This window comes from Vespa mandarinia, chromosome 18 (assembly GCF_050613455.1).
Source record: "Vespa mandarinia isolate Hongniang chromosome 18, ASM5061345v1, whole genome shotgun sequence".
In the NCBI taxonomy this organism is placed as follows: Eukaryota; Metazoa; Arthropoda; class Insecta; order Hymenoptera; family Vespidae; genus Vespa; species Vespa mandarinia.
This window is the reverse complement of record NC_140827.1, coordinates 802,810-819,019: the sequence shown is the minus strand read 5'-3', so window position 1 is coordinate 819,019 and position 16,210 is coordinate 802,810. Positions and strand designations below refer to the sequence as shown.

The following is a 16,210-nucleotide window of genomic DNA, read 5'->3' as shown; positions in this document are numbered from 1 at the left end:
AAAAAATAATGGAAAATATATGCAACGAATAAGCAAAATTAAGCGAAATACCGGACAAAAATACTATACAAAAAGAGGGAAATCCGTTCCAGCAAAAAAATTTTAATCCAAAAATTATAATTGCTCGAAGAAATGTATAGAACGTGTTAATGAATCACAACGTAAAGCAATTTTTAATAAGTTCTGGAATATAGGTGATTTTAATAAGCAAAAATGTATTTTTCTCTATTGTAATGTTCAACGTGAAACTGTAAATAGAAGAAGACTAAGAAATTATTTGGGCACTATGAGGGCATATGCTTATAAATTTTACCTGGTCACTTCTAGTGGAAATATTTTAGTATATAAGAAGTTTTTCATTGATACTTTTCAAATATCTACTGGACGAATTGATCATATCCTAAAAGCGTATGATAATATTCCGAAAGACATGCGTGGGAAAACTGATAGCTCTTGCAGAAAAACTAATGAACTAATGACGAATGCAGTGATAGAACACATAAAAAGTTTTCCGTCATTTGAAAGCCATTATACTCGATCCCAAAATCCAGAACGGATGTTTTTAAATTCTGAATTAAACATAAGAAAAATGTATAATTTATACTTAGAAAAATGCAAGGAAAATAACTTGAGTTCAATTAATGAATGGACATACAGAAAAATCTTTAAACGAGATTTCAATTTGCATTTCCATTTGTAAAGATAAAAACACTGCCACATGCAGAGCACAAATAAATACTACCAATATCTTGTAATTTTAACAAGGTAATTAACGTCTAAAATTAAAAATACTACTTCTATTTTATATCGTGTCATTATTTGTAAACAAAAATTGGATTAATATGAAGTATATTTTAAGTGATATATGATTTTTTAAAATTCAAATTAAACGATTTTTACAATTGACTAATTTTGAAAGTGGTGTAAGTCCATTTGCAGCCTGTAAATATATATTTTTTTATTTAAATTCGCCTAAAACAAATTTATATAATCGAATTACATATTGATAAATCAGTAGAAACATTGCCGGACTTGATATAATTAACTTAAATTTTTTAATTGACAAATATGCTAACCTTTAATTTTCTCGAAACAAAAGAAAATGGACTTACATCACTTTCAAAATAAACGGTCCATATATGGGTCTCAGCCGTATATATATATATATATATATTTTAATTTTCACAGATATTATTTTCCAACGCAAAATATTAATCGTATTGTTATTCTCTACTATTCTTGTTTAAATAGATTACCAAAAAATAGCTTGATGTAATCTCTTTAAAAGAAGAAATAAGATAAAGGAAAAATGTGATGACAATCTCAAATAGTAAAATAGTAAAAGTTAGTATAGCAGATAATGATCGTCTAAATGTTTTTAACACTAACCGTACTACAGTTTATCTTTTGAATTTTGAATACAAATCTTCCATTCACTGTTATTCTTTTTCTCTATTTAATTTACGATAATTCCTATAATATCTGTTTAATAATTTTGTTAATATTTATGCTTTTGTTTTGTTTATTCTACGAAAAATATGTAACTTATCTTGTCTATCGCATCCGGTCAAATAATCACCTAAAAAACCGACAATAAACTAGGTATTTGAGATTTGACCAGAATAAAATCATTTAAATTATCCTCGAATATTATTATCGTATTGCCACATTGCCACATCAAAAAATAGTTTAATTTTGAAACTTCCAAACACAGCGTCGAAGTGTGAAAATAATAAAGAAATAGAAAATGAACAAAACTTAATATTAGATTGGGGAAAAAGAAATCCATTATTTTTTTGGTAGATGGCTGTAGTGATCGATATCTCGTAAAGTATCGATCAAACAATTTCAGATTTATGCTCGTTATCAAGGTGACATTTCACACTAAAAAAATTCTTTTGCTGTTTTTTGTTTGGTCCATTCAGTTGTGAGTTACAGGGTGTTAAAAATGGAAGTCAATAAAGAGAAAATTCAGTACATTTTACAGTTTTTCTTTGATAAAGGCGAAAATGCAAGCCAGGCGGTTGAAATTGTGAATGGGGTTTATGGTCCCAATACTGTAACAGCTAATTACGTGCAATTTTGGTTTCGTCGATTCCATTCAGGAATTTTTGATGTTAAAGATGCACCTCGCATAGGCAGACCTGTCGTCGAATTTGTCGATAAAATCACAGAAATAATCGAAGTTGACCGGCATGTTAGTAGTCGTAGCATCGCCCAAGAGCTAAAGACCGACTATAAAACAGTTTTAAACCATTTCCACAAAGCTGGATTCAAAAAGAAGCTCAATGTTTGAGTGTCACACCAATTAACACCAAAAAACATGATGGATCGATTTTCCATCTGCAAAACCTTTACCAAACGAAATGAAATCGACCCATTTCTTAAATGAATGGTGATTAGGGATGAAAAATGGGTCACATACGACAATATTGTAAGAAAACGATCGTGATCAAAGCGCGGTGAAGCAGCTCAAACGGTGGCCACACCAGAACTAATGGCCAGGAAGGTTCCGCTGTGCATTTGGTGAGAATGGAAAAGGAATCATTTATTATGAGTTGCTTCCATATGGCCAAACACTAAATTCGGATCTCTACTGTCAACAACTGGTTCGTTTGAAGCTAGCGATTGACCAGAAACGGCCAGAATTGGCAAATAGAAGAGATGTTGTGTTCCATAAGGACAAAGCCAGGCCACACACGTTTGTAGTGACTCGCCAGAAACTCCGGGAGCTTGGTTGGAAAGTTTGAAGGCATCCACCATATAGTCCGGACCTGGCATCAAGCGATTATCATCTTTTTCTCGCATTGCAAAAATTCCTGAGTGATAAGAAATCGGCATCAAGAGAAGATTGTGAAAATCGATTACTAGAGTTGTTCGCCAATAAGGACCAAGACTTCTATGAGAGAGGCATTATGAAGCTACTTTTAAAATGGCAATAAATTATAGAAATAAACAGTGCACATTTGACCCAAATCGGACAATTCGAAATATGTTAAATAAAGTCTTGAAGTTCACGCAAAAATAATTGATTTCTTTTTCCCCAACCTAATAGTTAATTTACATTTTATTTTACTATATTGTTCTAACATTTACTAATATTTCTAATATTTACCCCTAAACATGACATAACGTTCAGTAAAGAAGGTACTAGTGAAAAAAATAAACAATATAAACGAGAGGAGTTTAAAAGGTGATAAAAGGAAATTTTCTAAAATTGGAAATGACCAAATTCAAATTGAATATAATTTATTCAAAACTGAGAATAAATTCTTAAATAATGAGGATGAAGAAAGGAACTTTGTTAAAAATAATTCTCGAAACTTCTATCAGACTTTTAAGAGTCAATTAAAGAAGTATCAAGCGCCTAGCATATGCTTCAAAGATGAAAATGGTAAACTTGGCCTAAGCAATGCTGAGAACAGTGAAATATTTGCGAAGCACTTTGATCAACTTTTAAACTGCCCTGAAACAAAACATAAGTTGGAATTCTCTGAAACAACTGAAAATCTGGAAGAAGATATATCACCCAATGCTGCAGAAATTAAAGAAGCAATTAACAATCTAAAAAATAATAAAACTAGTGGAGAAGACTCTATAACAGTTGAACTTTTGAAATGGTCTCAATCAAAAATCATTGAAGTGCTGCAGTTAATCTTTGAAGATATTTGGAGAACAGAGAGGTTCCAGAAGAATGGATAGTAGCTCTAATTCACCCATTACATAAAAAAGAGGACAAATAGAATGTTGATAACTATAGAGGCATATTTCTTCTGCAAACTGCATATAAGGTAATCTCAAAAATATTGCTGAATAGAATAGAAATAACACTTGACAAGCAACTGGGCGAGTATCAAGCTGGATTTCGAAAAGGTAGATCTTGTTCAGAACAAATTTTTAACTTAAAATCCATAATTCGCCATAGGATACTGAATTCAAAGGACATAGTTGTAACTTTTATATATTTTAAAAAGGCATTTGACTCGGTTGATAGAGAAACCATAGATAAAACAATACATGAATTTGGAGTTAAAAATAAATTGGCAAACTTAATACGGCAAACTTAAACACTCACTGACACGATTTCAAAAGTAAAATTTATGGGTCAGATATCTAAACCTATTGAAATAAATACAGGTGTAAGGCAAGATGATGATTTATCACTTCTTCTGTTCAACTGTGTTCTAGAAAAAATTTCCAGAATTTGGAAGATAAAGCTAAAAGAACAAAACATTTCGCCAGTAACTTTGGGGAGAAAAAACAAAGACATTGAAATAAGTTGCCTAGCATTTGCAGACGATTTTGCTATAGTGTCAGACAACCTAGAAAGTGCAACAACACAAATCAATCCCTTGGAAGAAATAACCAACAAAGCAGGTTTGAAAATCTCCGTAGAAACAACTAAATTTATTACAAACATCAAGAACGCTACAAATTTTTTGACTACAGATACTGGTTCAGTGGAAAAAGTAAAGAAATTCAAATACCTGGGAGAAATAATTCAAGAAAATGGTTTAGAAAAATCTGCAGTAGAAAAAAGGGTACACAAGATGGAAAGGGCGTATGGTATCACTAAGAATTTTTATAACAAAAAGTGTTTATCTAAAAATCTTAAAATAAGGTACTACACTACAGTAGTAAAACCGGAATGCTTATAAGCGAGTGAATGCTTGGTATTAAATTATAGATTAGATAAAATAGAAAGGAGAATCATGAGGAAAATTTTAGATCCAATGAAAACAACAGAAATATGGAAATTAAGATCTAATGAAGAAATATACAGGAACATAGAAGGCATAACAGAAACGATAAGGAAAAGAAGACTGCAATTTTTTGGCCATATTTACAGAATGGATGATTCCAGATTAACAAAAAGGATACTCATGTACCTTTCGGAGAAAACGGCAACAAATAGCTGGATTCAAGAGATAAAGAAAGATCTAATAAGAAATAATATAAGTGAAGAAGAAATTATAGATAGAGAGATTTTTAGAAAGAGGGTATTAAGCATGGAAGGATTCCAAGGAAGATTGAAGAAGAAACTTAGTGTGAAGTGGTGTGAGGACAGAAAGAAACAGCATAGTGAAAAGATGAAAGAATATTGGAGGGAACGGAAAAGAAAACAGCTAAGTGTGAAGAATTGAAATTGGCACGTGATCCCTAGCAGGCCTCATCGAAAGAAGAAGAAGAAGAAGATGATGAAAGGAACATTTTGAAAAAACAGAAGATAAAAGAGAAGAGGATTTTCGTCAAGTTCTGGAACATTTTGAACAAATAGGAGATAAAAGAGAAGACGATTTCCATCAAGTTCTAAAAACGAATATGAAGAAAATGACCAGAAAATTGAAGTTACTATTGATAGAACTGTTTGGGAAGAAATACAAAAGGGTTCAAGATTTAGATGGCCATTACCAAATCCAATGGTATACACGAAAGAAAACATTATAAAGGATCAAGTAAGAACTACATTTGTCTTGATAATTATTATTGAACTTATGCGAAAATGCACAGAACTAGAAACAAATCGATTAAGCTTTATATGGAATCTAACTCCAGTAAAATTAGATACATTTGTTATTTTGTACGTATGTAGAACATATGAAGAAAAAAATTGGAACATTTCATATTTGTAAAATAAGAAACGGGAGACTACATTTTTTTCAAATACTATAACCAAGAATTGTTATAAAAATTTTTAAATTTATTCGATGAAAAAAGTATTCGAAGCCAACGTCTATAAACTGACAAATATTCTTTGATTTCTGAAGTATGAAATAAATTTATTGAAAATAGCTAAAATTGTTACAAGCTGGCCATGAATCTTTTCGTTAATAAACAATTATTTTCAACTAAAATCAGATGTAGATTCATACAATATATATAAGATACTTTTTATAACCCTACCTATAAGATAATTAGGATCACTTACTCTTGGTTAATTTGTAGTTTATTAATACAAACATTATAAACAAGATATTACAACTTAAATACTGCAACTCTTTTCTTTTTCCCTGACGTAATCAAGGCTTTACTTGTTACTATTTCTTACTCCATTCAGGAATATACGCGATACATTTAGCTCTACTCTCTAATTTTTCTCTTCTCGTTAATCTACTCAAGACTGTTCCACCGTTCTTCTTTTTCGATTATTTTTGAATATTTAAGAAAAATCAAATGTTTAACATAGTACAATATCATTAATGAAAAGTTATTGCTGAAAATAATTAAAAAAGTATTTATCTGTGTAGAAATCTGTGGTAAAAGTGTAAAATACGAAAGAAAATCACAGTTAGTATAACATATGAATACATTTAAACATAAAAACTATCTTGAAGAAAGAGGTAATCTATATAAAGGAGAAAGTGGGGACCAACCATTAAATTAAAGAAAGAATGCATTTTATAAAGATTTAATGCAAGTAATAACCATACAATTTTCTTGCAAAGTATATAGATCATTCGGTTCCGAACAAATTTACATTACGCAAAAATTACTTAGATGATTGCTATAATTCAAGCATTCAGATCATTAGAGAAGATATAGAAGAATATTACATATGAATTTCTGTAGACAAAATGACCAATGCAGCAGGGCAATATAAATTTAATAGTAGGATAGCTTTGGGAGAATAAAATGACAAAACTGCATTTATTCTGTTCTAAAATAAAATAAAGGGAGAAATAAATTATGAAAATATATCTCACTTTGTAAATTCAACCTTAAGAATTTTGTTATCATATGATAGTGAAGAAAAAGTTCTTCTACTTACAATGAATGCAGCACACTATACATAATCAAAACAGGGAAGAAATTGAAATTATTTTATGCTAATATGATACATGTTACATGTGTAGTGCATAGACTATGCAAAATAGATGAAGAAGTGTGACTCTGTTTTCCACTTATTAATACATTAATATTCTGGAAAGTTAATAATTCTTGTAATAAGACACACAGTCTTAGTGCTTGTAATACAATTAATACAATTTAAATCCGAATTCAAGTTATAATAATAGAATCATAAAGTCAGTCTACATACAACGTCAAATTGTCTTACAATTGAATCCAAATCTCGAATCGAAGGCGACGAATATTAATACAAAATATACGAATATTGTGTATTTTATATTGTATCGCGCTACAAGCGGATAAAAATAAATTTATTAAAATAGCATTGTGCGCAAATAATAACTTTATATGAACTTCTCTAAAAATCTGTTGATCAAACAGTGAAGTAAATATCGTACTTTTTCTTTTATTAATTATCAGGTTGTCCGGAAAGTTCGTGTCGACTTTTGGAAGGCATATTATTATATTATAAAATATTATTATATATTAAATAATTGTTACTGTTAAACAATTGTGACAATTTGACAGCCATCGTTTCAGTCTTTTAACCTGCTTCTTCTTCGCTTTAATATCAATCTAATGAAAGATTGCTGGAAAAAGTAAATGCTTCAAGGGAGAAACACAAGTGAAGAGCTGTCGTTTTCCATTCAAGAGTTAATTTGGAGGTGAACTACATTCTTAATCAGTGACATCATCAATAAAAGGATAAGCATTTCGAGAAATATCGAAACTTCGAACAGGAGATCTAAGATAGTTGCGTCCTTCAAAGTATCATTCTTACAGAGAGAATAAAAACATTCTCAATCCCGAGAGGAGTTTTGCGCTAACCGAAAACGAGGCAAGTTACTAGATTGTAATAGACGGACCGAAAGAAACAAAATTTTTAACTTTGTTTTTTTTGTTCGAGACATGATACATGACGTAATATATCAAAATTTAAAAACTTTTGGTAAAAATCTGTGAAAAAAGTATTTTTGAAAGCATCACTTCATATTGAAGTATACAAGAAAACATTACAAAATATTCTTTTGCCATTAGAACCTATTTTGATTAAATGGGATACGTAGATTGAAACTGCACTATTTTATATAGAATATTTTGATAAAATAAAAAATATAAGTAATATGCAATCATTCGGAAAGAAAAACTTTTTTGTATATACAGACGTATTTATTCTATTTTTTATGTTAATAGTAGTTGAACATTTTAATATAATAAATGTTACAGTAATTAAGATTGCAAAAGATATGATCTAATAAGAAAAACTCGCACAAGATTTAATCTTTATGAAAACTTATTTTACCTTTTTACCGACCACAATGGAAAAGTTAGAAACAATAAGTGTACCGCCAACCAATTCAACAGAAATATATTTAAATTGTATTAATCGTCTGTGCAATATACCTGGTAAATATTCAGAAGAAATAAAAGAAAAAACAAGGGAAATCATTTAAAAAAATGTGGTATTGTCTATATTAATAGAAGTCTCAAAAATTTTGAATAATAATTTCGTTATAGATCCGAAGAAGGTACCAGAATGTTGCTGGAATAAGTATGCAACCATTACATCCTGTGATGTGGAACGGTCATTCTTCGCATATAAGTTAATTTTTATCGATGAACGTCCCCAATTAACACCATCGAATATGGGAAAGGTCCTTGTAATATATTATAATTTGAAATATAATATATCACAATAATTGCAAAATATGTTGTTAATACTTAACATACCAAATATTTCGTGTATATTTGGATATTTTTCGTACATATTTGCATGTTTTCGTGGATAAATATCATATGCTATTTACATATTTATAGTGCATAAACATGCAGAGTCTACTGATAATAAAGAGGATACTAGTTATCGATCATCAAATCAATAGATTTGAGTCAAGGAAAAAGTTATGAATCAAAGATCTGGAATTATATCGAGATTTTTGACATAAAATTAATGATAACTAGAAGGCTATATAAGATAAGTAAACTTGGGGATGTACTGAATCAAAATTTTTATAAATATTAAAATCTTGATGAAGTAGTTGATGTATGTATTAATGAATCATTAATACCATTTTGAGAATGCATAATTCTTAAATAATTTTTAAAACAGAAGTACCATAAAAATAATATTAAACTTTTTAAATTATTTTATGATCCAAGATATACATACCAATTTCAAATATATTCTGAAAAAAAAATCAAACGCACCATTTTTAACACTAACAAGTCTTGTAATGAGCATGTGTAACAATATACCGCAAAAAGGCCACACAATTTACGCAGACAATTGGTATACCAATATCAATTTAGCTAAAAAATTAATTGCTTGTAACACTCATTTGATAGAAACTATAAGGAAAAACCGTAAAAGAATATCCGTAGAAGTTAAACTAAAAAAATTAAAACGAGAAAAATTGACTACAATGTAAAATAGGAAAAGGATTATGGTTCTTAAACAACAGACGAGATATTTTAATAATTTCCATAAAATATTTGGCGCAAACAGTAACTGTATGCAAAAATAATTACACACGTGAAAAACTAACAGTAGTTTTAGATTACAATGTAGGAAAATGTGATGTGATTTGTCCGATCAGATGATGGGATATTCTACACCACATAGAAAAGCCCTCAAAATTAGCTATCAAATTGTTATTAAATACATCAGCTACGAATACATAAACTGACAACGAAAAAGGAAAAATAAAGATCTCTGACTTTAGAATAGAACTGTCAATGCATCTCACACAGTGCCGTGATGTATAAATATTAGGGCCATCAAATATATCTAACCGAAGAAGAGTAAACTATGAAATGTAAAAGAAGGTAGGACTAGCATACACGGTGCGAAAATTTTACAATGTTAGCAAAAAAATTTTGTAAGTTTTAAAACAAAGAGTGCTAAAATTCAGACAAAAAGCCATATACTTCCCAAATTATATTGATCAGCTACATTTATGTTCAAAATGCTTTAGTGCAATATATCGATAGATAGAAGATTTGATAAAAATTAATTTTTCATTTTTGATTTTAAGCAAAATAAGCAAAATTGTAACGTGACTGAAGTTCCTGTAAATTGTGATGAAGTAAAATTATATTATGTATAATAATAATTAAGATCAAAGAAAAAGTAAAAATAAAAATTCAAATGACTGCTGTGAAAGAGTCATTACAAAATAGCCAATATTCAGAAAGATTATACCATTCATAAGATTATTACAAATTAGTAGATTTTTGCATTTAACAAATAATGATACAGTTGACAATACAAACTGATTATATAAAATAAAAGTGATAATAAGTTTGTTTATTCATAAATTCAAACATGTATATACATGGATGTCACCATTAATAAATCATTAATGCAATTTAAGAGACTTATTCCATATAAACAATATAATCCAACCTACAAAAATTTGGCATAATAATTTATAAATGATATGAATCAGCGTCAAATTATTGCTATCATTTTAAGATATATATAAGTAATGATAAAATAAATTCTAATAATAGCGCACCTAAAAATTATGAAATTGTCACAATCAACTTTCAATAAATTATTTTATATGTTGAAAATTAATATGCGTTGCCCAAACTGTTTTTAACAATAATTAAAAATACAACACTGGATGCCACTGGAATTATGGATTCTAATAAAATCAATATACCGAGATTTTGTCGGTACAAAATTAAAAACGGGAAAATATAACTGAAATGAGAAAATAAATGAAACGTTTATGCCATTTCTACAAAGTACAAAACAGCAGAAATAACTGATTATAGGCAAGAATAAGTTCAATTCAATCGTATTTTGAAACCAAAATATGTCACTGAATATAATAAAAGCATGATTGGAATTAATCGCTAATTTCTTTTCCTAATATGAGATAATATATGAAAATATATAGAAAATTTTTCTTATATACATTCGACAAGGCACTTTATAATAGATATATACTATACGAAACAATAAATAAAGAAAAGTAACAAAGTTACACTGAATATAGAATAAATATTGTAGAATTATTATTAAAAACTGCACAATTAGTGGATTATGAAAAACGATTCAGAATAACTTATCGAATAGCAATAAACATCACGAAAACTATAGATGCAACATTGGGCTCATTTTTCAAAGAATATAAAAAAACAATAAATAAAAAACAAGAAAATAAAAAACAATTTAACAATATCAAAAACTAAATAAGAGTTTATAAAATTAGTGAAAAATATAAGAAACGCATTGAAACAACATGGAAATACAAAAGATGCCAAATTGTGTTAGATGCACCATACTGCAAAGATATCACACGATTATTAATTTTTTCCAAACGTTAGAAATTAAAAATAAGTATATCTTCACAAATTGAAATAGAATGTTACTAGTACTTCTAGGCCAAAAATTATTTCATTTTACTGGTTGAATTGTTTTCGATTATTGCATCCAAAGAAGATCTCGAAAGGCTTACTCTTTGTGTTATGATGTCTGATTATATTATAACGTTTAACTGCATATGCAAAAATATTTATTCAAATTAATCAGATTTTATTGTTTTTATAATAATTAATGTCGTTAACATCCACATAATCGGCAAACATTAAAGCATGCATAGTCAAAACACTGCAAAAGCCAACGGGTGAGCGATTTCATCACCAACTGTGACAACCAATCGTACTTAAATCACACTGCAAAGAGTTATTGCCTGACTCGTATTAATTAAATGACTCATTAATAAAACAAGAAAATAGTATCCTAAGCTAATGAAACTAGACTATGCCCAATAAAAAAACAATTAAAACTGTATCATTTAAGAGTAAACCTAAAAAATTAATGATTAATGGCTATGCTATGTTCATCAGCAATTAATAGAAAAAATTACAACCAGTAACTCATGTCAAGTCGAATCTTTCATCCTCGACATAATATATATAGGAGGCACTTAAATTTGTTCACTCACTGCTTAAGAAGATCCACAATAGCTCCAAAACACTCACCCAGTTGTAGCTCGAAATTTATGTAAGGTGTTCCATAATAAGTCCAAAATGAAATAAATCGACGTAGATGGAAAATTAATTCGATTGAATTTGTAATACATTGACTTAATGACAATGCAAATCTGAAAAAGGATTAAACACAATTTTTATTAAATTCTTCGTAATAAAAAAGATTGTAGAATTGTATTGGCTATTAAATTTAAACATTTATTTACCAATATTCTTCTATAGAAGTGTACTAGGTCCTTGATCATCTTCCATGATGCACTGACTCAAATATGCAATAATTATTTAATAATTAAAAGATAAACAATGAATTTAATTCGCGAATATCTATTACTTGTTTTATATACAAGTATCTACAGTATGTCTGATTGTAGAAAAAAGAAATAAAATTTTAGACGAACAAATATTGACTCTATGACTGCTTTGCGCCCAAATTATTCATACACACATATTTCTAAAAGTTTTTGAACATCATTAAACGCAAACAAATTTAAATTAACCGAAAAACATTAACAACGAATATACTTCACAATTCCTTCTTTATTTTATCAAAACAAAGATCGATTCATCTATGGCTGCACAAACAACTGCAATCATAATCTGAAAAAAAAACAATATCAGTATTATTGTACAGTACAAAAAAATCATTAAAAGTATATAGTCAAAAAATAAAAAAATATTTGAATTCTTACTAATAAAAAGTAATAATGAAATAAACGAGAACATTATAACGGTAATAAAAAGAATTAGAAAATAACATCACCTATGAATCATAGTATTCTCTAAAAAATATTAATAATGTTCACGATGCGAATTATTTTATAATAAAAATACATAGCATAATTATTAGTAATTATGATAATTATTAATTATTCTAAAATAAAATATAGTTAAATTTTCACTGGTATAATTAAGACGCAAATACTTATACAACAGAAGAATAGCCGAGAATGTTATTGCGAGTAGGTATCGTATCATTCTGAGAAAGAGAGGTAACCTATACCCATCCCTGCTACAAATCTCTCGTAAGTTCGTACACGAAAACAAATTTACGAGAACAATTACTGATATTATTTCCTAGGACGTAATACAAGATTTATTCATATTTAACGTACCCTAATACATCAAAACATACTTGACTTTTTTTATTAACAACACGCTTAGCTTACTTCGACTACATAAGAAAAACAGCAAAATATAATACACGACCTTCACTGTGTTTCCAACTTCGTCGATTCATAGAATTTTATGTATTATTGTATATATACAAAATGTGTATGTATGTTACATATAATATATAGTACCCAATATACGTAGTATGTATTATAACATAAAAGATAATATAATATTCTTTTGACAACAACACAAGTTCTTACAAAATGTCCTTTCTTGTCTTTCAAATCCTACCATTTTCTTCCGATCTATTTACATATATTTATCCTTAATTTATATTATAAATAAGATAGCATTCGCAGTCTTATGTATTATATTATGCGCTTAACAATAACAATTCCGAACGAAACAGGTCACTCGTTCGCTGATATGACAAAGAAATGTCTTAATTTTGAGAATTCTACATATGTACTTGTGCGTATCTGTAATAAATGTATGAACATACACATATTTATCCATGACGAATCATACACACAACGTGTACGTGTGATATTAGTATTAGTATTCATGTATAGTATCTATCAGGAATATACACATATGTATATATATGTACGATATATTAAGTACGTATATGTATGTACACGAATATATACGATTTGGATAAAAATCGAATATAACACATAATACGATCAGTCAAGATTAATAATTGATAAATTGTTATATTCCGTTCAATGAGTCATCAGTAGAAATAAACATGCGTGATTAGAACAGAACCGTATTTACAACTTTCAGACCCTTCTTCAACAATCTGCCAGTAATCCGTCATCCGTCTAGTAAATCCGAGAAATCGAAACTAGCTAATAAAAACCCATTTTCAATTCTAAATTTTACAGTTGACTATCGATAGTAGTTTAACAGCCAATAGCTGATGTCCATCGCATCTATCAAGTGCCTAGCAAGCGAATGTTTAGTTTATTTTTATTCGACTTTTTGAAAAGGACACGAACTAAGTCATCTTAAAACTTGAGAAGCAAACATATCACAAAAATAAAGGCCAGAAATTCGAGAAAAATATGACGCAATAGCATGGCGATGAAAACATGTAAACGGTAATTTTATTTTCGCCAACATTTCAGAAACGCAATATTTTCTTGACTTGCAAACACTATGTCGTAGAAATCTCATGTTTGGTGATCGATTATGTATATTGGACGAATAAGTAACTTAGAAAAAAAATTCTTAATTACCTGTAATTATGAGATGATAAAACTTCGTCATCACATACGGATCCAAACTGGTCTCAGCGATGCCGGCAACAAGAATGACGAAGACCTATCTATAGAGCACCACCTTTTAAACATTTTATACTAATATACAAGCAAATAATAAATCGAATAATAAGTAAAATTATCTATGTAATAAATTTGAATATCTTTTGTAAATATTCTGAAGAAACAATATATATTTCTATCTATTCATTTTTATCTATAAGAGTTTAATAATATAGTTATAATAGTATAGTATACTTAAATTGTATAATATAGTTAAAATATTATATAATTGAAATAAAAGATTAAAATTCGGTATCATCAGAAATGTTTAATCGGTTTCTAAAAGAAAGTGATGCTTTTCGTGAAGAACTAATAATTTTCAATAAATAACTGTGTCTTTCTAAAAGAATAATCTAAAAGAATAAAGACTTACGCAAAACCTTCATTATATATAATGTATTTGTTCGACATTTAATTTTTTTACTATGATCCTTTTTCTTTAACTTCATCCTCTACAAATCGATTTCTTTTTCGTATATATAAACAGAATTGTGTAATGTAAAAGTTATAATATTACTTCTATAACTATACTATTATATATACACAATTAATATTATATGCAAACAATTATATTATTATTATTATTATATATATATATATATATATATATATATATATATATTAAGTATAACACATATTTATTAAACATATGAAAAGCTTTACATATAAAGTAAGAATTTCTTTTTTACTGATGAAATAAAATGAAATTTTCAAAATACAGATGAGCCTTAAATATAATTTTAAAGTTATATAACGTTGCAGAGAATTAATGGCAAAAAATATGCAGAAAGAAAGTTTTAATAAATTAATGTCCTACCCAAAAGAAATAACTAATCTACGTTCTTAGACCAAAATTTTTATACATATATACTTACTTGCTTTTACTATATATGAAGAGAAACAAAAAATAAAACACCTGTTTTTTGTTCAAGATTACATCATGAAATTAACTCTTCTTTCTTCTACCATCTTCTTCGTCCTTACAACTGATAGTAACTGACGATAGTACTGACGAGACTTCTCGTGGACCTTCAGAACTGAAATAAGCATAACAGATGATGAAAAGAACAAAGAGCCTAACTGATTGGCCGCACATGCGCATCAACATCACGTATCGCACACATGCCCGCACGTACACGCACGCGCGCGTGTTCTATTCGATCGACTTGTGTGCTCTTTATTATATATATGCAAGTGTGTGTGTATCATTCTATGTATATATATATATATGTACACAAATAGAAATGTATTATCCTAAATGTATATATTGCGTCGTGTGAGAGTTTTTCTAAATACGCGTCTTTAACAGAGATTAGATCAGCGATAATAATTGATTTGTACGGAGAATCTTTCCCCGTCCTTCCTAATCGTCAGAGTTATAGATTAACTAGTCGCTATGAATAAGAATCAGCGTAAGGCTAGGATACCATTGGAGTTTATTAATGCAAATTAATGGGAGAACGCGCATCCTTTTGTAGGATCCCGTGGAGCTTGTGAGGTAGATAACAAATATAATGTGAATTGTTGTTATCACAATATATTTGTTGAAATAAGATACAATTGTTGCTCTTGTATAATAACGTGTACTTATGTTGTTGCTGTTTAGAATGTGCTGGATAGCCCCGATTGAGGCATAGCCAGTGATATTGATAAGACTCGATTATTTTACTGCTAAGTGAAAATGCTTTGTTGCGATTAACTGTAGATTTCTCACGAACTATCCACGAACGCATTAATAAATTAGGAAAGGAAAATGGAAAGAAAGGAGTTTAAGTAAAAAGTCTTAGGAAAGGAAAACAATATCCTTATTAATTATATGCGTGTCAAAATAATTTATTCGAAATGTTTAAACATTTTCATGTGTGATCCTTTGTCCTGGTGACCGTGTGGACTCATGAGTTGCATTGATATTTGAA

At 28.7% G+C, this 16,210-nt stretch overlaps 1 protein-coding gene across 4 annotated transcripts in view; it reads right to left on the bottom strand.

Annotated features, from left to right (window-relative positions):
- The window catches only part of LOC118445632 (uncharacterized), a 104,436-nt gene extending 89,119 nt beyond the window's left edge, over positions 1 to 15,317 (bottom strand). For 2 of the 4 annotated variants that reach the window (XR_014983199.1, XM_085662429.1), the window contains exons 1-4: positions 15,170 to 15,317; positions 14,211 to 14,313; positions 12,060 to 12,450; positions 11,845 to 11,966 (exon numbers count right to left, since the gene is read on the bottom strand). Coding sequence is in view for 3 of the 4 variants with exons in the window: in XM_085662429.1 (XP_085518555.1) it covers positions 11,845 to 11,966; positions 12,060 to 12,098 (161 nt within the window). In the remaining variant the exon portion in view is untranslated. The remainder of the gene's footprint in view (positions 1 to 11,844; positions 11,967 to 12,059; positions 12,451 to 14,210; positions 14,314 to 15,169) is intronic. The other 2 variants (XM_085662430.1, XM_085662431.1) reach the window with 2 other exon arrangements.
- Positions 15,318 to 16,210: the final 893 nt, after the last annotated feature.